Raw genomic sequence first — 27,506 nt, 5'->3', positions numbered from 1 at the left:
ATGCTGGAGCCCCTGTCTTTTTAGTTGTGAGCTCTCTCAGCTCTGCATTGGGTTTGGTATGAATAAAAGTACTATTTACCTGCCAAAGCTATTTGGAGGACTAAACTTTTAACCCACCCTTTAACTTTGGATTATTGCATTGATTACCTGTACAGTATCTGCTAATAAATAATTCCGGACAGGTTTAAGTTTTCATTCTTGTGTAGGGACACTGCCTTAAAGTGGATGTAAACCCAATTCATGAAATTTGAGCTTGGAACATATATCTGCAGTATTTTATTATCTCTCTTCAAAGAGCTAAGTCCCATGGCTATCTCCTGAACCATTTCTCTGTTATCAGCCTGATAACTCCTGACAAATTCTCTGACACTTTAGATAAAAGCAGCCTGAAATGTCTGTATGGGGAGCTTGCTAAAATAGATTAACAGGGAGCTGGGCCTATTACATTTTTTTTTGCAATTTTTGTATTTTGCTCCCCGAGAGGGAGAGCGTCCCCAGTCAGCTCTGCGGGGGATTCCCCCCCTCCCTCTGCTCGCCATCACTGCATAATGTGAGCGCTCACACAACCAGATATTCTAGCCTGGACCGTGTTTAAGTGTGTGCACTGCAGACTGCAGTACACTGTAATCACTGAACTACATTATCTCCATCCCTTCTCTCCCCCATCTGTTTCCCTCCCCCTCTCCTGTTCTTTCAAAACATTCACAATTTACTTTCACTTTCAGTTAGGCAGATAATATATGGTGCAAATTTCTTTCCTGCATCCACAGATTGCAGGAAAGAAACTTGCATGATTCCCCCATCAACAGACAGTGGTGACAGGGGAATATCCCTCCTGCCCAGCAATTGTATTCTCCCGACAAACAGTGATTATCACCAGTGGCTATACAGCAACCACTAGTGATAATTATAAGAGAATCTGCTCATTAATGGTTCAAATCTCAGCCAGTTTCTGCTGAACCAGCTGAGATTTAAACTGTCTATGGCTGGTCTTAGCTCTTAGGCAGCCCATACATTGATTAACACTGTGGAGTGTCTGCTTCCTGGCGTGATCGGGCATGTGGGATTTCAAACACACCCGAGCCCATCTCTATTGGTTGTAGACAGTTGAGCTTCCTGCACATTGCTTAGCAGCAGTGGACCCTTCTTTGACATGCTGATCAGGATGCAATCCAGGTGATGCTCTTAGTCAAATCCTAGTCATAAATATCAGAGATTTTATTGATCAAAGCCCACACTTTACAGGCATAGAGCCCACATGGCTGCTGATCATACGGTTGATTATATTTATGTGGTTGTACTCTTGATGCTAATAATTACTGTGTTTATTAGATCTGACTGGGAGCATCACCTGGATCACATCCCGATCAGCATGTCAACAGAGAAGGTTATACAGCATTACTGCTGCTAGGTGACCAGCTGGGGGCTCAGCTCTCTATAACCAATAGTGCCAGCCTTCCCCTGCATGCACCCATAATGTCACCAGCACTAGGTCCTAATAGACTGCCGCCGCTGCCAAGGAGACAGATGCCAGACCAGCGCTGTAAATAGCAGGGACAGGACAGCTGGGGATACCCACTGTGGCAGAACACCAGGGCCCGGTGGCATGACAACCTTTGCAACAATGATAGTTCTCCCACTGCTTTGGACCCTTATATTTTCTTGGTGTGCTGGTGACATATATCTCTGGTTTTCTGCCACCCTGGGGGGCCCCAGTATAGTAGGAAGGGAGCTCACTGCAGAACATATGAAAGGGCCCATAGTGGGATCGTAGTAAAGGGCCCCAGGATATATATATATATATATAATTGCATTTTATAGTTGGCCCCCCTACTTTTGTCCCTGTCCCCCCATGTGCCCCCCCTAAATATGAAAGCTGGAGACGCCACTGGTCCAGAGCAGTTACAGAGGCGAGCCAAGGTCAAACACAAGCAGGGTCCAGGTACAAGCCAAAGGTCAAGCCGGGTGGTCAGGAAGCAGATGCAGATTCCGGAAGCAGGCCAAGGGTCAAAACTAGGAGAACAGGAAGCGAGTTCAGGGCGAGCCGGGTCACAACAGATAAGTACGGATCAAGGAACAAGGTCAAGGAACATAGGAGACTGAAGAGATAATCCAGCGCCATCCTGCAGTCACAGGCTGACTTAAATAGGGCCATTGTCGCCAGCGTCAGTCACGCCACTTGGCGAGCCATTGTGCACACGTCGTACTGCGCTGGTGCGCGTCAATGCACGCTGATGCGTGGCGCGTGCTCGTGAGCATCCATGGAGGAACTGGGCAATATTGCCAGTACTGTGACGGCCATGTCCATGACAACACCTCTGAGAGTCTCTGCCTATGATGAGAGGGGGTGTGTGCCTTTCCTCCAATCAGCAGTTTTAGCTATCTTGGCTGTATGCCCAGACATCACACTCTGTGTTGAACAGGAAGAGAGAATCTCCTAACACGATCTGAACATTCTTAACAGTATATAAATGTGAAGACAGCAGATATACATGTAAATACAAAAACAAGATAGAATATCCAAGCTCAAACTTACCGACCAATCAGCAACCAACCAAATTCACCTGTCTAAAAAGTATGCGTTAAAAACAGAGGTTTAGTTGCACGCATTTGCAAATGCATGTGTAAGCTGCAGTCCCCATCAAGGCTCTCTGTGTACTGCAGTCCTAACTCTAAAATTTAAAGTCTCCTCAGTGGAAGCACATGCATGCTGATGGATAGATAAAGAGCAGGTGACTGGAGGTATCCCAGCCCTCCTTAAAGGGGCAGGAGCACACTAAACACCCAGCACATAGAAGCAAAGGTGCCTGTTTGAGCTTGGATATTCTATCTTGTTTTTGTATGTATACGCGCCATTTCCAGCACTCATTACTGTATAGACCAGTCATAGGTAGGGGCAGTGACATTTGTTTTTTGTATTGATGTCATTGTGGTCAGGCAACGCACTGGCACCTTTGCTTCTATGTGCTGGGTGTTTAGTGTGCTCCTGCCCCTTTAGGGATGGCTGGGCTACCTCCAGTCACCTGCCCTTTATCTATCCATCAGCATGCATGTGCTTCCACTGAGGAGACTTTAAATTTTAGAGTTAGGACTGCAGTACACAGAGAGCCTTGACGGGGACTGCAGCTTACACATGCATTTGCAAATGCGTTGTCAGGGTACTAGCTCCATCTCTGACAGATTCCCGCACATGCCCAGTAGAATGACATTTCGGCGCATGCCTGTGCGTGGTTTGCGCGCACGCATGCGCGGTACGGCAGCGCGCCGTGTGCGTGGAAGCGCGCACGTGCACGTATGCGGCAACCCTGGGGCCAATCAGAGGCCGGACATTCCTGTTTAAACCAGCAGCCTTCCCTGAACAGGTTGCTGGTTTGTCTTCAGCTCCTATGTGTTTACCTGTTGCCGTACCTGCCTGTTTTGACCCGGAATTCCTGACGACTCTCCTCTCACCTGGAACCTCTGACCCTTTGGCTAACGTTACCTGGATTGCTGTTGTCTCCTGCCCCTTGACCTTGGCTTGCTCTCATGGACTCCCTCTGAACTCTCCTGCCCTTGACCCTCGGCTTGTGACTCGGATTTGCCCTCATCTCCTGTGGACCCTACCAGACTCACCTACCAGTTCCTGCCTGACCAACGCTTGTCTCCAGTCTTCTGCACCTGCCCTGCTTCTGTCAGCTGCACCAAGTCTTCCTGCCAGCTCCCGGCGCCGGTGCCTCCTTGTGCCGTCCCTCCTCTGTCCCAACTCCAGGGAGTGGTCTGCACAGGGTCGCAAAGGTGAGCCGCCCTCAGCATCTCGGTCTCGGTGAGTACAGGTTCTGATATGCGTGCAACTAAACCTCTGTTTTTAACGCATACTTTTTAGACAGGTAAATTTGGTTGGTTGCTGATTGGTCGGTAAGTTTGAGCTTGGATATTCTATCTTGTTTTTGTATGTATACGCGACCTTTCCAGCGCTCCTTACTGTATAGACCAGTCATAGGTAGGGGCAGTGACATTTGTTTTTTTGTATTGATATACAATATATGTAAAACCTATGTAGGGAGATTTGATTCATCCCTGTGTATTATCTGAGGCTTCACTGGGTGTATGGAGGGTTTACATCCACTTTAAGCAGGAGTGTCGCTACTCCAAATATAGTGGGAAGCTAGGCTGTAGTCAGTCTGAGCCCTAATTGTTGTTTCTGCTTTTAATTGTGTTTGACCTAGGTTCAAGATATTGTTTATGTCCTTCTGTCACTGAGTTTTATCCTCACTAAATAGATTTGGAAGAAAAACAATATTGCTGAGTTTTGAATATTTTCTTTCTTTCCTAGCAAATCACTAGGAGATTTATTGCCAGTGATGCATACAATGAATATAATATAAATATGTTGAGGTAAAGTTGTCTACTGGGCTACTGCCAGGAGAGGAGATAGCATTGGAAGTCCTTGTATCTCAGGTTTGCTGTCTGCGAAGGGTAAGTGCAGAACTAGGAGCCTGAGCCTAGGACTTGAATCCTGAATTACATGCAGAAATAGTGGAGCTGGAAAATGGATGCCTGTATGGAGCATCTTGGGAAGCGACTTCATTGCTGAATGGTGTCCTGGATAGCTGTGTGCAAGCTGCTGCCAGAATATATTAGAGTAAGTTTGCAGTTCATCCAGGAAGGTACATGTGTTAGAGCCCTTTCACATGTACGGATCCCGTGAGGATCCGTACATGTGTATCCACTTGCTCAGTGGGCACTGCCCTGTCAGATCTCTGCTCTCCCCTATGGGAGGATCGGATCAACACGGACCATCTGTCCGTGTTCACCTGATCTGCTCTGCAGACGGATGGAAACATAGGATTTTCCTCCGTCTGCAGAATCGGAGGATAGCGGACACCGATGAGATCGGGTGTCAGCGAATGTTCATCTGCTGACACCCGCTATCTCGTAGAGATTAATGTATGTCCCTTTTTCATCCGTAAACGGATGGATGAAAAAGCGGACATACGGTCCGCATGTGTGAAAGGGGCCTTACTTGGTTGTGCTTAACAGTCTACTATTACAAATTGAAATCCCCAGTTTGAAGGTCCACATCCTGTATTGACTATTGCTACTAGAGAAGTCTGGAGCCATGTTTGCCTATTTTTTGGTGACCTGTACCCTAACCCTGTCTCCCGAGTTCCTCTCTCCATTTGCTGTGTGCGGACCATGTGCTACAGACCGGATGCACGTGGCAGAGCGGGTCTCCTGATTGAGGGGGGGCCCTAACCTGTGTGACGCCGTCTTGTTCTGTGTCATTTCGGTCTGCTTATTGGCTGTAGATGTGGGCCATGTGCTTTTCAAGCTATCCAATGGTTGCTTTTTTTCATTTGGGGTCCCTTTTCCATGTCAGCAGTCAGGTGTTTTTCCTTGCCTATGATTGGTTGTAATCAGGTTGAGATCATGTGCTTTGCTGCATAGATCATGTGCTTGGACCATACAGGCTGCTGATTGGGTAATGGGACACCATGTGATACACCATGGAAGTGAGGCTTGGAACACAGATGGTACATACTACTCCACAGCGTTGATTATGTGTATTCATGTCAATATGTTGTTAACCTTATTACTGAAATCATATTTTTGTTCTGAAGATGTTCTTCTTCGTACACATTTGTAAGTATGTTTTTGTGGAATACCATACTGAGTCAGAGTGAGGCTTGGGAAGCATACTTCCAGGTTCCGCCCCTTCATTGTGGGCGTCTCCGGCTTTCTGAAGTTATAAAGTCAGTGGCAATGTGGGGGTTCAGTGATATGCCCCAGTTGAAGACTATCCGAGTCGAAACGCATAGGGAAAATCTTACTGCACCCCACATTGCTTTTACATGTTTTTATTGTGATCAGTTTTCTATTTTTGTATGCCCCTTTTTTTAAATAAACCATACCTGGTTTAAGCTGCACCATTTGGAGCCTCTCTTTCTATTGTTTCCCTCCATTGGAGCTTGTACGGAAACACCTGTTATCCATCTGCTGATTGAAGAGAGTCAAGTCCACATTCCAGCTGATTGGACCATTGTTCCTATCCAGGATTTATCCAGGTTTCCGAGACCCTCTGTGACCATCCTCACCCTGATCCAGACCCATTGGGATCACAAGCCTATATGAACCACTGTTGTACAAAAGATGAGTCCGCCTCATTTGTTAAGGGTATTTTACCTATTTATGTTTGAACAGTTTGGAGATTAACTGCAGACAAGGTGTTTCCTCCTTGACCTGACCTGTCTTCTGTATGTTTTTGTTTATTGATTCAGTACTAAATCCTTTTTTATTTCTGAAACTAGTCTTACCACTGTATCTAGATATCTGTACCCTAGCTGTGCCTCCTGTATCTTACACCCAGTACTGTAATCTTTACCTGTACTCTTTAACTGTATCTCAATGATCTTGTTCATTTTGTCTGAAATTCCACTCTGATCTCAGGATGTCAGTTAAGATCCAACTGTTCAAGCTTATCTGCTTACAGGAGGAGTTCATCAAGTGGTATGTCAATAGGCAACCAAGTCCTGGCAAACAAGTGAAGTTCAGCTTAGGCCAACCATACACGGTTTAAATCTGGGCCGGTTGAGCAGTAATCAGCCAAGATTCAAACTATTAATTGGCAGTCTGAATGTACCAAGTTGATCGATCAATCGACTTGGGTACAACCAGCCTGCCAGATTTGTTTCCGATTGTTACAAGAGGCTCCTATACCTGCTAGCAATAACCACTGTCTTCTCCCGGTGGGGACAGCTTCCTCCGCTCCCTCGCTGGGAGAAGACAATTGCTTGGGAGGAGGGATTCCCGTATCAGTACTGTCTGTTGTTGATAGGGGAATCATGCAAATTTCTTTCCTGCAACCCTTAGTTGCAGGAAAAAAATTTGCACCATCTTCGGGCTTCAGTAGTAATAAACCCCTGTGTGCTGGGTGGGCTTTTGTCATAATGTGCAAGTATGCACAGCATGCTACTAGGGTGCTCTTCTCCAGTGCTGTGCAATGCAGACTTTGTCTTCCACGTTGTCTCCCATTGAGGCTAGGTTCACACCTAAGCGAATTGAGTGCGGTTTCAACAGCATCCAAATCGCAGGACATTTTAAAATACATTGTTTTCAATGAGGCTGGTTCACATATGTGCGATGCATCCGCACTGCGCATTGCCTCCAAACCGCGTGCGGTTTTTATGTCTTGCGGTGCGGCTCAGGTGCGAATTCAGTCCCATTATCTTCTATGGGTACGCATCTAAATCGCAGGTGTGTTGCGGTTTGAACGGAAGTTTTTTTTCCTCCTCCACCACCTCCCCCTTTTCCTAGTTCCTCCTCTGTCTGTTTCATGCTGCTGAGGTGAGTAGCCATGTCCAAAAAACGGAGCAAAAAAGTCACTGCTAAGGTGAAGGACTGTGTGGATTCCGAGGAGCTTATCCGCCTTGTCAGGGAGAACCCACAAATCTATGACACCCGGCATCCTAAATATAAGGACAATGTTTTGAAAAAAACTACCTGGGTTGAAATTACCAAAAGCCTTTTGCCAGAGTGGAGCATGTGCTCATCCCAAGTTCAAGCTGACAAAGGTAAGTTTGATTTATTTTTTCATTCCCTAACTTCTTAAATTATAATTCTAAGTAGACCCCAATAACTACAGTGCATACCGCCCACAAATCCAGAGCAGGCCTTTATCCAAGCATGCATTCTGTGAGGGCATGTAAAGTCTGCTAACCCATACCATGCCACATGTTTTATATCTTGGCATGGTGTTCCTAATGCACCCTGTCCCCGTGTTGCTGGTGGCACGTGACTCATTCCCACACCCTTGGTCATTGTTTGTATGAGTCTGCGTGTGTCTATCACCAAGATATGTAAACTCACTTTACCAAGTATGTTTGCAGATCCTTGGGGGAGTGACTATCTGTATTTGTCATCCTATTGTGACGTTATTGGCCATGGTGGTCTTACAAAGACATCATCCTCTGTACAATGACACCCAGCAGAACACACATAACAGTGTCACCAAGCCAATTTTTGGTGTTTTTGTCCAATTGCAGGTAGAGAATAACTTCGGAGTCCTTAATATTCTGCCAAAAAATAACTTTAATATTTTTTTTTCAAGCTGCATTCAAATTACACATAGTGACATTTTTAGCTTAGTATTTTATGTTTTAATATTTAAAGGGCCATATATTTTTATGACAACACCACATTTTTTGGTTTTAAATTGCCTGCATCTGCCAAGGTAACTCGCCAGCTGGCGATAGAAAGTAATTAAGAAATTGATCTCGAATCAATTTCCCACTGCTAGTGCCCCTAGTCAAACTCCACTGTGCCGCCTCCATGTTATGCATCATGGAATCCTCATAATCAATTCCATCACGTTCTCGCACATAGTTGAGCAGTGCACACGCAGTTTTGACAGCAGAGACAGCATGCTCCAAACTGAGATTGATGGCGGTGTGCAAGATTCTCCATTTATTGGCAAGAATTCCAAATGCACACTCTACTACTCGACGTGCCCTAGTGAGCCGATAATTAAATATTCTTTTATCATTGCTCAGCGCTCTACTTGAGAATGGTCGAAGAAGATTTTTACCAAGGGCAAACGCTTCGTCCCCTACAAAAACAAATGGGAGGGCTGGCTCATTTGTTCCGGGCAAGGAGGAATCGTTAGGTAAATCCAGACTATTCGCCCTCATCATTCTCCCAAATGTGGAATGATTAAATACACCAGAATCCGAGCTGCTACCATAAGCACCCACATCAATATAAATGAAATTATATTTGGCATCTACCACTGCCATTAATACAAACGAAAAATATTTTTTATAATTAAAAAACTGACTCCCACTATCAAATGGCCTCAGGATGCGTATGTGCTTGCCATCGATGGCTCCCACACAGTTTGGAAAATTACATCTCTCCCAGAATTCATCTGATATCTTCAACCAATCTTCTTTTGTAGGCTTTTTGAAGACCAATGGTTTTAGTACATTCCATAAAACAAGGCATGTTTCATGTACAATGCCAGATATAGTTGATTTTCCAACCTTGAACTCATAGTGGAGACTTCCAAATGAATTTCCTGTAGCTAGGTACCTTCAACAAATAAGAAATATTAAATATTTAGTATCTTCTCTTTTTTACAGTGGTATACATCAAGAATCGTTGGCGAAGCATGCGTGATGCCTTCAAGAAATACAACAAACATCTAAGAGAAGTGAGGAGTGGCTCGGGGGCACCAGCTAGAGTACCCTATATGTATGCAGAGGACCTTGCCTTCTTGAAACCACTCATAGAGATGAGAGAGTAAGTTATCCTCTACATCATCTATGTATCGTGACTATATATTTTGCATTAGTAATGTTTCTCTTTTTTAATAAAAACAGGACCGAAGCAAGTTGGGACGAACAGGATGTCCTGGAGGATCAACCAGAGAGCCAATCTGAGGCCCAATCCGTGCCAGCAGTTTGCATTGATCCAAATGAGGAAATACCTGAAATGCCACTTGGGTCAGATCTATGGGTCACAAACCCAGAGACTGACTCTGGATTGCCTGAGCCTATGCCTGGACCCTCCTCAGCTCCGACAACCATTGCGCGGCCTGCCAAAGTGGCACGTAAGCGAACGCCAGTATCGCAGATGGACATAAGCGAGCGTCTTCTAGAGATGTTACAACAAATGGCTGGAAAGGTGGATGCTTTCTTATGTCCAGCTACAATACTGGCACTTAATTTTGTACCATTGATCAAAAAAGTTCTACCTGAGAGATATTTAGAAATGCGAACCACAGTAGAACACGTTCTGCAGTCATTTACAGTGCCAAGCGAGCAACATACATTGGAAAGGCCATATGTAACAAAAGAAACAACACACATACACTTACCAATGTCAGGCCAGTACCCAGACCCAGGAAACCAACCTTACCCCTATGTTCCTCCATCCTACACTTCAAGCTTTCAGGAGCCAACTTCAATATATGAGGTACAACAGAGGCGAACTGCATATCCCATCCCATCCCCAATCCCTTCAATTATGCCACAAACACAAATGCAGGGGATGTATGTGCCACAGCAACATGGGCCTCAGACACATGGGCCACAGCACCATGGGCCTCAGACACATGTGCCACAGCACCATGTGCCACAGCACCATGTGCCACAGCACCATGGCCCACAGCACCATGGCCCACAGCACCATGGCCCACAGCACCATGTGCCACAGCACCATGGCCCACAGCACCATGTGCCACAGCACCATGGCCGACAGCACCATGGCGAGTCTAGCCATGCTTCAAGCACCGAGATTGATGAATCTACCTCAGCAAGTCAATACTCCTCAGACACACCATTATTTACCAAAACATATCAACATCTCTAAAGTTTACGTTATGCCCACAGTAAACAAGCATGTGTGCATATTTTGAATCAAAGTTTAATCCAGAGGTAAACTTGAAGGCAAAGTTTTTATTTTTTATATTAGTCCAAGCAAATATATGTTGTCTATTTCTTTATTTTTGGGAAAAAAGTAAAAAATAAATATATTTTTGGGCATCTTATGTCTGGTTGTTCATTTCTAAGTACAGATGTTGGATAGTTGAACCCAAAAATGAATACATGCTTCAACATAAATTTGAAAATGCACATAGGTGTGGAAAAGTACCTTAATGTGATTAATAATCTTTGTGCAGGCTGGATGCTTGCTCTGAAGCATGTGTTCTGGCGCTCCAAACTATGGTACATTAGTCCTAACAATTCATCAAAACTTAAAAAAAAAAAAAAAAATTATTTAAAAATTGAATATGGAACAATGGAGAAAGAAAATGTTTAGCAAAATTAACTAAAAAATCACCTGGTTATTGACATGCGTGTATAATTAAAAAACTTGTCCTCATGCCCACGGAGATCTTCATATAATATCATGAACTGCCCTCTTTCATCCCTATTTGCAATGATAGGATGAACCCAGTATCTTCTTCTTCTACTCCTCCTTCTCCTCCTTTCTACTTCCAGCAAGATTGCTGCTGTTGCAGCAACAACTGTAGGCATGATCATGGGCAGGGCAGCACACATTTCTTCTGAAATCCAAATCCAATTCCACACTATACTGAATGCTCGTGAAAAAGGAAGAGTCCAAGAAAGGTCACTCCCTTTTATTACCTACATCATCACACAGCTAACAATGATTGGCCCTCACCAAAAACGCAGCTCAGATAATTATTTCTTCTAAATCGCACCCGATCCGCAGCTAAACCGCAGTTGATCCGCAGAACACCCTCTAGAGAAATTCGCAACGGGAACGCAGCTCAAAAACGCAACGCACTAGTGTGATTCCGGCCTCAGGGTAAAGAGTAGAGGTCTATGTTATACCAAGAGATGCTGTTAATTACCTACCACTTTAAGGGCCAGTTCACACCAGATGCAGTTCCGTTCAGTTTGTGTGCATTTCTTCTGGACAAAATGCATGCACAGTGTTTTCCATGTATTCCAATGACTCTAGTTGGCTCTAATTCACACCATGCAGTCAGTTTACGGTCAGTTTCTGCACCGGAAACTGACTGGAAACTGACTGCATGGTGTGAACTAGAGCCAACTAGAGCCATTGGAATACATAGAAAACACTATGCATGCATTTTTAGTGCAGAAAAAATGTACATGAAACTGTACGGAACTGCGTCTGGTGTGAACTGGCCCTTAAAACAGATTTTCATCACTGCACTATTATACGTTATACGTTATTTAGTGGTTCAACCTGATTCCTAAGGATGTACAAGATTGCAGGAGACAGTGACAGGCCAAAAAGCACATAGTTACAATAGATTATGAAGTTAAAATTAAGGTGGTTCATAGGCTATATAAAAAGTTACATAAATGCCAAATAAAACAATACAGCCGCTTAGTGATGATTTATAATAGCTTTTTATATATTAGTAATTCTGTAGCCAACCTAATCTTCCAGGGACAACTGTAAAATGTTCGATTTCCCATAACCTTCTGTTCCAGCAACAGTGGTCACCAGGACTAATAGAGAGTACAAGTCTCCCAAGTGGGGAAACAGACAGCAAAAAAAATCCCCCAAACATTCAACACCCCAGCCCACACTGTTGCCCCCAGTAAGCAAAGGAGGGTGCATGCCTAATGGTGGCACCATACAATTCAAGCAAAAGAAAAAGACAGGCCCAAAGCAAAATAAATAAAATAAATAAATAAGCATAGGGCCTCATGATTGGGGGGGGGGGGGTGTACAGGGACCATAGGGAGGTCATGTATAGGGATTGGCGGTTGGCTTAGATGGGTGGGGCTGTGCATGGGGGGATAAAGAGGATAGTCCGATAACGAGGCAGAACCCCTTTGAACAACAGACGAGCAGGAATCTCCGCCCTCCCTGGTTTGTTGTTTGATTGTAGTTTTCTTTTGTTTTGTATAAAAAAATAAAGATTTGGCAGTTGGGGTCTTTGGAGGCGTTAACATTCTTAGAACAGTTCAAAGGCTGACCCATCTATGGTATGGTAATCTCTTTTGGATCCCAGTTAATGGTGGATTAACGGGAAAGTGGTAAAAAGTGAAGTATCAGTGGTGAAGTGTGTTTGTCCCGAGCCGGTGTTGCACGGCTGGGGATCATTAAGTAGTAACGCTGATACACAATCTGAATTTGGTCCTTTGGTGCCTCCCAAGACCAGCAACCTTTATATTATGGGTACTGGATTATACTGTATATGGTTTCTGTTATAAGAAATGTACTATGTTAATTTTTGTTAATAAAATGGCCAACCTGTCCAAATTTTCTCCAGAGCGGTGTCATTCGTTATTTGTTCATAGTTATGTGCATAGTTAGTCCATGTGTGGGAGGTTTATGGTAGAATTATGTATGGGGGTATACATCTGTGGTACCCTAATCATGCCAGCACACCTTAAACACTAATAACAAAGTATCAGTTGCAAATTTTTGCAAATCTATGTGGAAGCCACACTGCCTCATCAAGGTCCTTCTGTATAGTGCAGTTACACTGTTATAACTGTTTTCCTTTAAGTTTAGCAGCCCTTTAAAAATTGTGGCTTGTGCAAGTTAAAATTAATGCTTACAAAGAACAAATATGCACACAGCTTACTCACAAAAAGAAAGTTGTTAACCCAATCAATCACCTTAACATTTAATCCGTAACATTTTAAACACTGCCAATATCATGAAAATCTCTAAATGCCTAGAAGAAAATGAATGTGACAAGATGAATATTTCAAGTGGGCAATGTTGTTAAGTCCATGTCTTATCATGCTAACATCGATGGATTGTGTCCCAAGGCAGAATCAGGCTGGCAGGAGCTATTGATCTTGTAAAAGTCCCCATTTGTTATCCTCCACCATCACTGTATAGTGTTATTGACTGCTTGCACTTTAAGTTCCATAATCTCTATAGCCAAGATGCTGCTATTGCTATCACCTTCAACACACTATTATTTTTCACTTATACAGTATGCATCAATAAAAAATAAATAAAAAATTGGTTTGTAATTTTAAGAAGGTAGAAATATAACTACAAGAGTAAAACATTCAGTATGATGAAGACAGTTATGCAAGGCAAGTCTATTCTAAAATCTGTTTAGACTTGAGATATGCTAGATATAAGTTCTAGTTAACTTAAAGAGGACCTTACAGTAACTTTATAAGTTTGCACAAATTAATTCCTGGCATTTCACAATAAACAAAACAATATATATATATATATATATATATATATATATATATATATATATATATTTTTTTTTTAAAGCTTAATTATTAAAAAAACATCCTTGATCTCCAGTTCAGTGATTTTGCTGAGCTTGAGATGATGTCATCAGTTTGCTGAAGGCAGGAGGTGGCAATTCCTCCTTTCCCCAGATTGAAACATTGTCGCAAGGTTAGAGGGTGCAACAGGATCTGAATAATGTCTGATATTTGTGAATACAGCCAGGTAGTAAACAAACACCAATTTTACATGATTATGTTATCTCTAAGCCAGGATCACAGTCCAGAAATTAGACAATGACCCTGGATAATTCAGCAACAGAGACGGTTCCATCTACCTGGAAAGGAAAGCTAATTAAAGCATTGTCAGGGGAAGTACTGTGATCTCTGTAAAATTTAATAAATACTTGTGGTTGCTAGAGTCACAAATTACATTTTAGGCATACATGTAACGCTAAAAAAAATTCTAACGCTTAGTTCACTTTCCTCCACCCTCATCCAAGTGTAGCACTACCACCGAAGGAGCTGCTGGTTTGTTTTGGGTGGCATGTTACCTCATGGCTCCTCCGCTGTCTTAGGGGTGTATGGTGCATAGAGCAGTAGTAACGGAATGTCCATGACAGGTGTCTTTTGCTGTGCTCTTTGTAACGGGAGGGCCGTGGGACCCAGAAGCTCTTACACAGATTGAGCCAGGAAATAAGGGACATAAGTTGGATTGTGTTAACATGGGTCTGTAATCCACAATATATTCAAGAATGTCTACAAGAACGAATTACAGGTTGTTGATTCAAAACCCAACCGGTCAATAGAAAGAGTGATTCATTCAATGTGGGAACACAGACTGTTAAGGTGTTTACTGTAGTCTGCTACTGTCATGTAAATGAACCTTAGTCTGGCTCTCAAGAACCTTTCATTGTGTGATGCTAATTGACACTGTAGTGTGTGAATTTCTATTGATGATAAATGTGTATGGTATAGCAGGTGAGAAGAGCTTATCTCGGAGTCACCTTGTCTGGGTAAATGATTAGTAATTAGCTCATGTAGATTATCTCGGAGTCAGAATGGCTGTCTCCTAAAAGATGTGTATGGAGCTGCTTGTGTCATGTTGTGGGTGGAGTTGGGTCATTGTTTATTGTGGTTCTTAAACTGTATATAAGAAGCCTGAGTTTCCCATTAAAGGCTATTCCTGTTGAACCAGAGAACAGAGCTGTGTGTCTCGTTTCTGGGGAATCTGTATGGGCCATGTTCGTCTGACGGATTGTGGAGTGTCGATAAGCTGCCTTGGGTTCGGAATGGAATATTGTAAACGGCGTTAACCCCTGACCGTTACACTCTTTATTACCCAGCCGGGTAAAAACAATAAAACTTGTGATGAAGAAGGTAGAGTTGAAAGGAGAAGAAGAATAGCAAAAACAGCCCTGTTCCCATGTGTAACACTTCTTGTGCCACTCCTGCTTGAGTGGGAATAGCGTACCTGGACAGGCCTCTCTCACTGACCTGGCATCCAGAGTATCGCTCGAACCTTTAAGGAAAAGTCTCTGCCACAGACCCGCCTGGAATGAACTGGAACTTTTAGGGAAAAGTCTCTGCCACAGACCCTCCTGGAATGGACACAGAGAGAAACCTCTGCCACAGGCCCTCCTGATTGTGGTTACGGAGATGAACCTCCTTGATAGAATTATGCCTGGATCTCCTTCAAGTTGCTTTCAGGTACCGATTGACAGATGACCAGCCTCTCAGTGTCCGGATACCTCGACCCCCGGTGGTTTGTCGAGACCCTACTGGATCGCCAGCCTCTCATTGGCTCTCTTCAGATGGACTTCCCACCGAACAGCTATACCACTTGGGATCTTCAGGATTGGGAACCCAGTCGACCACTGGGCTCCCTGCCACATCTCAAATGTTCCGGACCAACATGGTCCCGGAACCAGGAACACCACGTGGCACACACGCCCCAGCCCGGTAGGCCATAACGCCAGGGTGATGTGGTGCAGTCACCCTAAAGGTGGGTGCCGCACTTGAAGAAGAAGACCCAGAACCAATAGCGTCTGTCCCATAAATACCCTCCCCCAGCATGCACAGCGAGGCTTAACCCTCCTGATTGGCTGCTGGGGAAGAGCACCTAAACCTTGACTCCACTGCTGCCACCTACTGTCCTGGGGTGAGAAGAGCACCCCAGCAACAACAGAATGAGCCCACAGCACAGCCAAGCTGAGAAAGAGACCTAAGTTTGAACACAATAACTGGATCAGAGTTCAATTAACACTCTGATCTCCCACTAAATTTAAATAGCACCGGTACTTTGAAGTAACCAGGCGCTACACAAGAGATGACTAATCATGTTATATATAATACAAAGTCAATTTTAAAAGTTGAAAGAAAAGCACATTTTCCAAGAAGGAAGAAAAAAGATACAAGAGGGACTTTAAAGCGGAGGTTCACCCTTAGAGAGCACTTTTTAGCCTTAGATTCCTGCTCGTTTTGTCTAGGGGAATCGGCTATTTGTTTTAAAATATGAGCAGTACTTACCCGTTTACGAGATGCATCCTCTCCGTCGCTTCCGGGTATGGGCTGCGGGAATGGGCGTTCCTTCTTGATTGACAGTCTTCCGAGAGGCTTCCGACGGTCGCATCCATCGCGTCACGATTTTCCGAAAGAAGCCGAACGTCGGTGCGCAGGCGCAGTATAGAGCCGCACCGACGTTCGGCTTCTTTCGGCTACGAGTGACGCGATGGATGCGACCGTCGGAAGCCTCTTGGAAGACTGTCAATCAAGAAGGAACGCCCGCTCCCGAAGACCCATACCCGGAAGCGACGGAAGAAGATGCATCTCGAAAACGGTAAGTACTGCTCATATTTTAAAACAAATAGCCGATTCTCCTAGACCAAACGAGCAGGAATCTAAGGGTAAAATTTTTCTTTTTTAATAAATGGTTGAACTCCCGCTTTAAATAGGCCTCTGAGAACACAGCACACAAAATATAAAAAAAGTACAACATTTCTTTGCATTTACATATTATTTAAAAAAATGCCAAAAGGCATTAAAACATAAAAATTTATACCAAATAGTACAGCGCATCATGATATGTTTGGTAGAGAAATTGGAGTTCATATATATGTTCAATGATAAGTTGGTCAACACATTTCTCTGGAGCCCTCGCTTCTTCAGGACCACTTTAGCATATACAATATAAAGCTCTTGACTGAAAACAAATATATATGACAGTAATAAAATAAGAAATAAATTCCTCTTTTCTTCTTCTTTATACATTTTTTATAATTTTTTTTACATATTTTGTCATATATATTTGTTTTCAGTCAAGAGCTACAGGTATATATTGAACAACTCTCACAGGGTGCGCCTGCCCACGCACCAGGAAACCTGGAGACGACGTATAATGCCGCGTACACACAATCAGGCTTTTGCCCGGCCAAATCTCATCGAAATTCTGAAGAAATTACATTGGAAAAAAATAGAATATGTTCTATATCTAAACTCTGATGGAATTTATCAGAATTTCCAATGAAAAAACACAGATGGGGTTACACACGATCAGAAAATTCGATGGAAAATGTCCATCTGACTTTTTCCATCAGAATGTTTAGGACTTTATTAAAGTAGATTTGTTTAATGTGTGTTTTATACTTATAGAAAGGGGTGAACTGAGAGATACCTCGCTACCTCAAGTTGCCATTGAACTCTATCTCCTCTTAGTGTCTCTGTCTATAAAGGAAGCATAGGGGTTCTAATTACCCTACTCCTGCTCCTAAATTCAATCTATTACTTCAATTATTCCTGGACTTAAAAAGCGTCCTGACTGCAATAAAACACTGATTCCCGGCCACTGATAACCAAGGCCTCGTACACACGACCGGACCGTTTTCAGCGGACATGTCCGGTCGGAGATTTCTGTCTGATGGTTGTACACACCATCAGACAGAAATTAGAGACAATCCGCATGGACAGACAGCGCGGTGACGTGTCTGCGCCGTCGACGCGACGATGACGCGGCGACGTGCGCGACGCTGAAAGGTCAATGCTTCCACGCATGCGTCAAAGTCATTCGACGCATGCGAGGGATGGCGGCCGGTCGGACATGTACGGTGAGTCTGTACAGACGACCGAACATGTCCGACGGACAGGATTCCAGCGGCATGTTTCTTAGCATGCTAAGAAACATTTGTACGCTCGAAAACGGTCGGGTGGACAAATGTCCACTGGAAACCTGTCCGCTCGGCTGTACAGACGACCAAACATGTCTGCTGAAACTGGTCCGCGGACCAGTTTCAGCAGACATGTTCAGTCGTGTGTACGGGGCCTTAGAGATTTAAGAACAACTTAGAAATAAAACCCCTCCCCCACCAACCCAAATACCATACCTAAACACGATAGTGCACCCAAACTCATTAAGAAAAATACCCAAGAGTTATATATTGTATATGCTAATGTGGTCATTAAGAAGCGGGGGCTCCCGTGAAAAAAAAACACGTTGGCCTACTTATCATTAAACATATACATGAACTCTCTATCAAATATACCATGATGCTCTGTATTGTATGGTATACAATTCTATATTTTTATGCCTTTTGGTCTTTTTTTTTTAATAATATGTACATTTTATAAAATTTGGGATTTTTTTTTTTATATATTTTGTGTGCTGTGTTCTCAAAGACTTATTTAAGGTCCATTTTTTATCTGGTTTCTCTCTTCTTTTGCGATACGGCACTGCGTTATTTTAACTGACAATTGTGTAGTTGTGCAACACTGTACCCAAATAAAAATGTTGTCCTTTTTTTCCTGCAAATAGACCTTTGCTTTGGTGGTATTTGCTCACCTCTGCGGTTTTTTTTTGCGCTATATAAAAAAAAGATTTTGGAATAAAAACAATATTTTTTACTTTCTGCTATAAAACATACCCAATCATAAAAATGGAAAAAAAATTGAATTTCTTCATCAATTTGGGGCAATATGTATTTTTCTACATATATATGGTTAACAAAATCCCAAGTGGTTAAACTGTATGAACAGATTTCTTGATTGTGGGGAAAAGAAAAACTGTATAAAAAATTCACCCCGACTTGCCGGGAGCCCTGGTCACCGCCCCCCATGTCTCATGACAACCTCTTATACATCATCTGAAAAATTGTATGAATGGGTAATGCTCCCGAAGAAGCGGGTGATATAAGAAACTGCGAAACATGTTGAGCTTTTTTCAATATAATTTAGATGATGTTGATATTCTTTCTACAATGATAGGATGTTTTTTAGGTACTTTATAGTTGTTATGACTAAATAAGTTTATTCTATGAATATGCAAATTGTGTATATGTTTTTTGCAATAAAACTCTCTTTATACTTTTCTAATTTTGACTGGAAATCAGTTGATATATGGTACCATCAAAGTCCAAACCCCAGCCTCCTCCCAAATACATATTTTAAATCTTGATGGGACGAAGGTACAGTGTGTAAAAAAATGTATATCCAGCATTTCTCCATATGCTGGTAGGTTAATCAGATCCTGTCTAAAACGTTGGCCCTACTATGTGTATGTATGGATGTGGGTTAGGGACCTTAGGTTGTAAGCTCCTTGAGGGTAGGGACTGATGTGAATGTACAATGTATATGTAAAGCGCTGCATAAATTGACGGCGCTATACAAGTACCTGAAATAAATAAAAATAAAACATGGAGGGTAGGCAGTATAAAAAATATACAGACTTTACCTTTTAGTGCAAGGTCTGCTTGAAAGAAAATGTATATCACAAGTTAACTTTCCAGGTAACCTTCACTCTGTTACTTACATTTCCTGTGTCGTTGTTGACCTAATTAAAAACCGTAATAATAACGTGCAGTAAAAACGCTTTAGTATTCAACACAATGAAATAGGTAGTTCTGCAAATTACAGTTGGTACGTGTCCCAGAAAAGGGTCAAATAGTCTTTCTTAGCTAAAAGATGTTATTATGCGTCTGGAATAAATTATAAGCCTAATCAGGAGAAAACGTGAAAACAGCTGAGTCACGAAGAGCATGGCAAGTTAAAATGTCTTTTCACCATTTATACTGTTACAAGAAAACTCTCAAGATTATAACTTGCGCCAATTTGTCAACCCAATAATGATAGGACACAGATCAGACCAATTTGTTGGAGGTGAAACATTGGGTTATACCAAAAAAGCCACACCGTTTTCTCCTCCACCAAATTATCTTGTAAGACTTCCCAAGATGATACCTTCTAGACCTTTCCAGTTTACCTTCTGCCCTCCAGCCTTGTCCAGTAGCCAATCAGCGGGGTTTGTGTCAGCTACAACCCTTATTTAAAGTGGTTGTAAACCCTTTACAACCACTTTTACCTATATGTAAGCCTAGATTAAGGCTTACCTGTAGGTGCTCGAAATATCTCCTAAACCTCCACGGTTTAGGAGATATTTACAGGAGAGACAGGTGCACTTCAGAAACCTTTAGAAATGGCGATCGTGCCGTGACTGGCGGCTTCCACGCGCATGCGCGGGAGTGACGTCATCGTGGCTCCGGCCAATCACAGCGCCGGAGCCGTGAGACCTGTAAGGAAGAGGGTAAAAGATGGATGCTTCATGGAAGAGAGGACATCAGTGACATTGTGTGCTTTGGTTTCAGGTAAGTGACACATAATGGGCAACAATGCGGTGCATAGTAGCCCATTATGCTTTACCTTTGGAGGGAAACAAAGAGGAAGTAACACCCATCAGGGTTTACTTCCTCTTTAAAAAGAAGAGCAGAGAAAAGTTGTTTCAATTTTCAGTGATCTCTGAAGGAAATGGGTGACAGAGGCTGGAGAAACAGAGAAACACTGCTGCACCACTTTATAAAACAGTATGGTCTGCTCTCAGCAGGTTGCTGTCATTAACCACTTGACCTCTGGAAGATTTACCCCCCTTCATGACCAGGCCATTTATTGGGCTAACAATATGCACTGTCACTGTACTAATGACACTGGCTGGGATGGGGTTAAATATCTATGGGGATAAAAGGGTCAACTGTGTACCTAGCCATTGTTTTACTGTACTATATGTGCTGCTTTTAATAGGACGGAGCTCTGCATTGTTTACATATGCAAAGTAGAGCTCTGTCCAGTGTGTCTCCTTGTTGATCAGCATGTGCCAGCAGACATCCACCCCTTCCCCCACTGTCAGAATGGAGAGCTGCCTTGTTTACCTAGGCAGCTCTCTGTTCTGTGTGTTTTACCGATGATCGGCGGGTGCCAGAGGACATCCAGTGCCCGGCACCCACAGATCAGCTTCTGCTAGGAATAATCACAGCAGAAGCAGACCACCGATGATGACCCTGCAGGCGGAAGTGCAGAATCATGTATATATATATATATATATATATATATAGATCTATATATATGCATACGCGATTATGCACAGGAAAGTATCACGGGACAGTCAGTAACTGGTTAAAGTGATATTAAACCCAAAAGAAAACATTTATTATATTGCAGCTTACCAATCCTTAGATGTGATGGCTGCATTAGTTTTCTTTTATAAGCATTCTTTCCTTTATTTTCGCCTAGTGATCCTGCAAGTAAGTCTGGTATTTTTCAAAAGAACAAGGTGTCCTGCAGATTTAGCAGTTAGAGTCTTGAGACAAACCATTTAACACTGGCAGGGATGCTTTTAAAGGTTAAACTTTTATTTACTCATGTAAAACCTTTATCTCAAAAATCACAAAACAGTTGCTGTAACTGCACTGTGAGCTGGAGTTTGCTTCAATGTGTTAGTGTCTAAATCTACTAGTACATTTAATACACCCCTCCCCCAGAATACCAATGCTGCTGTCCAAAGGTGCCTCTGTGCCCCTTCATCCCGAGTGGAAACACTCTAATACAGAAGGTGTGTTACTGGCCAGATCACCACATTAGAAAAAAAACGAAAAAGGAAAACAAATTATTCATCCCATTGATCATAATGTTAATTTATTTTGTGTACAAAGGAAGAAGGAGGTTTTGGGACTTTAAATGAGGTACCACCTAAATAAGGCTAGGCACCTCCATCCCTAATCATTGATGATGAGAAACGGGTTGGGACTTTAAATGAGATGCGTAGCCACAGGTGGATATTGAATGAGTTTCTCTAATACATTTTGGTAGTGTTACTATTTCTTATATGTACATTAAAAGCTTAAATAATAAGGTGTGAAAAATAGTAATGTCGAGAACAATTACATGGAAAAACTCATCAACACAACAGATTGCATAATTAAATCTTTATGCCAAATCAAATTTGTTAATTTATTCTGGCAAAAGGCGCCCAGTGCTTAAGGGCATTTACGCGTGTTGGGCTTTCCTTTCTTTTTTTCCTATTCATAAAAAAAAACTCCAGCCCACCCTCCCTAGTTTTCTCATCTACTGTAAACTATACAGTACTTGTTATTACAGTTTTATAGGCTATATGAAGGTAATATATCCTACCAATCCATATCTTTGGCTCCAGGGGTCAAGTCCTGGGGAAAAAGTGTGGGAACTCCCGCCCAAGATCCACTCCCCCACCAAAAAAAAAAAAAAATGATACGCTCATATGCATAATTACTAAAACGCAAGTTCTTTCTAAATCCAACAATAACTCACGGCAGGCCTCCACAATGTCTCCTGGGAACAATGACAAAAGCTCCCAGGAGACAGTGCGGCATCAAGTATATATCCATATACAGGAAGCGGCCAGTAACATAAAGGATTACTAAGGTTCGCCTGCCCCTGACAGTGACTCGAGCTGGGTATCGCCGCTTAGTGAAGGATTGGCTCGGGCGGCTCGGCTGCTCTCGGCTGCTCTAGTCCTGCAAAGGGAACTGCGTTCCTGCTGTGAAAAAAGTGTAGGGACTCCGTTCCCACACGTTCCCGCAGGACTTGAGCCCTGTTTGGCTCACCAAATGGCAAAAAACATCTAAATTCACATTATTGATTCCTACTATTCCATATCCATTACAAAAAGAAAAATGCCAAAAACACATTTAAAAACACATTTAAATTGTCTAAAACAATACTCAGACCTGTTAAGTATTCAGGATGCTACTGATTTGTTTTGTGACAAGGTTAAATCTATACTTGTTTCCTTCCATAATTCACGTTTTTCTTAATTTGGCAGCAGTAATGCAAAATTGATAAGTTTAGCAGTATTCTTTGTCATAGGTTTATGTGCTATATGAGAGATTGGATGACATACTTTTTTTTAGATTTCATCACATTTCTATAAGTTTGTAAATTTATTGGAAATGTTTGGTAGCTTAGTATAAGTCTTCCATTCTAGTACTGATAGTGATAAACTGTGTAGGTTTGATGTATGCGAGTTAGCAAAAAAAGTGTCATTTGAGGACATCTGTGTCAATAGGCAAAAGTCATTGCCTACACATTTCAAGCTTGCAGGGATCTCTTAATCAAGTGTGTAAGCAATGTCCTTTTTCATCTTTAACGTGTTTGCCATAAAAATTTACTTTTATAATGTCCTTGAGTGTTGCTTCATTCTAGACAATGTCACAATTTAGTCATGGTGCTTTTCTACTTATGGTGTTTGAGGATAGAGTTGTTGAACAGTTTCTGCTTTCTTACTCTATTGCCGCTTACACACGATCGGAAATTCCGACAAGAAAACCGTGGATTTTTTCTGACGGAATGTTGGCTCAAACTTGTGTTCCATACACACGGTCACACAAATCTTGTCGGCTGGTGGTACCCAGAATACGTTGGAGAAGTTGGGAAACCCTTGTTTCAGCTCCCCATGCACCTCCTATGTCTAAGTGACTCTGTGTCTATTAGAGGCACAGGGTGACCAGGAAAATAATGGACAATAAGAATGTGGCTTGGATTACTTAAAATGGATCAGTAACATTTATCCACAATATCTCCCATGAAATATACAATTACTATTCCTGGTTTGTTTGATTCAGAACTATACATATTAATTGAAAGACCTGGTCACCTTGATCTCTGTACAATGTAGGAGTTGGACACACTGCTACTGGAAGCTCCTGCTATTGTGTGAAGGCGTCCTGTGTTTATACTTAGGATAATATGTAAGCTATTGTGTGAAGCTCGGTGACAACAAGTCTGATCTGTAGTGAAATCCTGATTAATCACAACTATGGCAAGGTGGGCATGGAGTCACATCGGCTGCTTTAAGGGACTAGTTAATTAGCTATGTTAATTTTGTTTCTGGTTACAGTTTGTATTGCTAGGGCAATATGATCAGAAGGGGGGGGGGGGGGTGTCCTCCTGGTGTATATATTAGGGTGAGTTTGTTCTAATAATTATTCCATGTTTCTGAAAGCTAGTGTTGGCTAGAGTATGTTTGCCTGTATTATCTGCTGTCTCTGGTCATTTTCTTGGTGGATTTTCTCTTCCCTGAGCATAACTAGTCTCTTTCTCCACGCAAACCGAAAGACAAATTCTAGGATGACATGGACACCTCCCACCATTCTTGGACAAACCATCACCCAAGCACAAAAGTCAAAAGCATCAGAGTTATCTTTGACTCAGACATGATTATGCACAAATAGGATCAGAAGTCAGCGGATCCCACTATATTCTCCGCTTGCTGGGTAGACTGATCCCCTTCATCCCGAAAGAGGACACAGCAGTAGTAGTTGGAACACTCATCAATTCCAGACTTGACTATGTAAACTCCCTCTACCTAGGACTACTGAAATACCAAATTTCTCATCTACAAGTCGTCCAGAACACTGCAGCCAGACTGGTAATGGGAAAAAACCTTGGGAACCAAATCACCCCGGTCCTGAGGACCCTCCACTGGCTAGCTGTAAAGGATCGGGTGACATTCAAGACCCTCTGCCTCACCCACAAATGTCACATCAGCTATCATGTTGTAAGATCATCTAGAGTGCATATGTGGTGTAGTAGGCCTAGCACATGAGACATGTTTTTGTAGATGACCTTGTAGGTCAGGTTACACTAGGTCAGTTGTACTTAAGTTCTCTTGCAAGTTTGAATCAATGTTTCCCATTTGAGAATCAGTGGATTAAGGTTTATTCAATTAGTGTGATGGCCGCCAGAGACTACAGGCTAATTGTAAGTGAGAATATTATTGCTCTGGAAATCAAAATTAAACACTAGTATTGTAACCTTTAAAAACAATACCCAAGCTCTTCTGCTGGTGATACTATCCAAGGCTGAAAACCAGTGTTCGTGGCTGGGATGTGCAGTCCCTCAATACTTTTAACGTTAATTAATATAAGCCGGCAACTTAGTGGACTCAAAAGTTGAAAATCTTTATTGGCTACACAAGTATATCCAGTAAAACATGTTTCAACCGCTGTGGCCTTACTCGTAGCATAAAAAAAAACACAAAATGATCACAACTTATGTGGGTTCCAGCATCTACTGCCCAACCAATTAAGGAGGCAAAGCCCAATAGTTAAAATCATTAGTAAAATTACAAATGGGAAGAGGAAAGTACTTAACCAATGATGGTAAACATAGTGTGACACGTCTGGGTTTCTTAGCTCAATTGTAGTGCCAAAACAGTGAGTTAACTCTACACCAAATATCGTTTTCAGGGCTTCCCTGCACACTTTTATTTAAAAGTAAGTCAAAATTCACATAGGCATACCTTCCCATGCAAGGGGTTCTCACCATAACTGTGAATCAAACATAACATTCAGACTCCTGGTTCTCTTGTGGCAGCTTTACTAAGCCACGTACTTCTTCAGGATCCTCCTGACCATCAATACCTTTTTGGTCCTCCTGACCATGAAACACATCTGAGTGTTTATGCACAGACCCCGCACCCCAGATCTGAGTCTTCCTTACAGGTTCCTAGCTGCTCCATCCCTCATGGACTCTCTCTACAGCTTCTTAGTTGCTCTGTCCTTCATGGACTCAGGCCGAGGGATGTCCTAACCTGGACACAATGGAGCACACCAGCACCTCTCACAGCTCCCTTCACACACTGACCCCTTTGAGAGGGTGGGGTTTTGAGCTCAGACTCTCATATGAAAGACAGCACACAACTTTGCCAATAATGTGCTCACTTCTTAAAAAATCTAACCTAAACCACCAAGTAACCCAGTGACATGGGCTCACCCTGCTACAATATACACTGATGAATTCCAAATATAAAAAGTTATGATCATTTTCTCAACAGAACATTATTTTAAAAATAAGTCCAGGTCCCATCTATGGTTCAGACTGCAATGTGTATATCCACCAGACACTGGAACATGAAAAGGTTTGACCGCACTCACAGGTTTGAAGCAAAAGTGAAGACTTTATTGAAAATTAAAATAATTAGACAACATTGTAGACATCATGACATCAAAGCAGACCTGGCAGAGAGAGAGAGAGTATTTTCCTACACTGCCCTCCTTCCACCACCTCTCCAAGGTTCATAAGGGCATTGTCCTGGTCCAGGGCAGGCCCATTGTATTGGTTATTGGTTTCCAGAATGAACACTTGGGTGAGTGAGTAGATGGACAGTTCCATCCTATTTTCCATACACTGCCCAGTTATCTTAGGGATACAAACCACTTGTTAGACATCATGGATCATTTTACATAGGAGAATGAATTTAATTCGCTCAGCTGTGATGTTGTGAGCCTTTATTCATCTATACCACATCATCTAGCTCTGGAAGCTGTTTCCTATTGGTTGAAGTTTAGTACTGAGATGTAGTCAGATTTCATATTTATTCATTTTGGATTATTTGCTTACATACAATTATTTTTTATTCAATGGGGTTTTCTATCTCCAGAGGTGTGGGGCCTCGATGGGAGCGAAAATTTCACCCTCACTAGCCAACCTCTATCTTTGCAGATAGGAACCACTTTAGGGATCAGATTGTCTTGTACTATAGGGAAATAAACGATTTGATCTTTATTTGCCATAGAGGGATTGTACTTGGTTGTTTTCTGAAATTCTTGAATGAGAATTGGCACAATCTTTGCTTTACTGGTTGCAGTGATAGAGGCTATTTGCTTTCTGTAGTTTATATAGAAAGTCTTTGAAGGTAATAGTCTCCTTCACGCCAGTTCCAGTCATCCCCACCACACCATCAAGAGTATCCCAGATTGCGACCACATCTGCAGCGACCAAGCGGCTTTTGGGGAAGAATTCTCAAAACTGTACAATTGCTTTCTGGCCAGGGGACACCCTAGATGGTCGTTAGACAGAACATATTCTATGGTCTTGAACAGAGAAAGGAAAGATTTATTATCTTGTCCAAAGAAATGTACAAAAAAGTTAAAGAAGAATTGGGTGGATAAGTGTCCTTCTTTTGGTTTTAGGTTATAGTTTAGAATTTAATTAAATGAAACACAAATATGTCAACAAATATTCATCCATACTTAATAATAACCAGACTTGTGCTCAGCTTTTGGATGGAGGAGATAACATAGTGGCCAGAAAAGCAAAAACTCTGGGAAATTACTTATCACCCAGTTCTTTGTGTCCAAAGACATTCCTGCAAAATCTCTTACTTGGATTCACTGCAAGGGCAACTTTAACTTCTTCAGACCCGCGCTATAGCCGAATGACGGCTACAGCGCGGACCTGAAAATCCAACTGTACATCAATTGACGTCCGCCCCTTAGGGCGTTCCCCGCGCGCGCCCCAGAGAGCGGAGCGGGGAAACTCTGTGTTGGCCGTGTCCCTTGGACACAACCAATTACAGTTCGCCGCGAATGGCCAATCAGAGTGGCCGTTTCCGATGCGATCTGTGCGGCCAATGAGAGATGATCTCATATGTAAACATATGAGATCATCTCTCATTGCCGTTTTACACAGAGACAGCGTCCTGTCTCTGGAGAGGAGACCGATCTGTGTCCCTTGTAC

General features: G+C 42.5%; 1 protein-coding gene across 1 annotated transcript; it reads left to right on the top strand.

The window, feature by feature from the left end:
* The first annotated feature begins 8,678 nt into the window (after positions 1-8,678).
* On the top strand, positions 8,679-10,712 carry LOC120941310. The gene is made up of 3 exons (XM_040354631.1): positions 8,679-9,276; positions 9,357-10,064; positions 10,658-10,712. Exons 1-3 carry the CDS (start codon positions 9,146-9,148, stop codon positions 10,710-10,712), a joined length of 894 nt encoding a protein of 297 aa, XP_040210565.1. The 5' UTR covers positions 8,679-9,145.
* Positions 10,713-27,506: the final 16,794 nt, after the last annotated feature.

The sequence above is a fragment of the Rana temporaria genome, chromosome 5 (assembly GCF_905171775.1).
Source record: "Rana temporaria chromosome 5, aRanTem1.1, whole genome shotgun sequence".
Classification (NCBI taxonomy): domain Eukaryota; kingdom Metazoa; phylum Chordata; class Amphibia; order Anura; family Ranidae; genus Rana; species Rana temporaria.
This window is presented reverse-complemented; position numbering and strand designations above follow the sequence as displayed.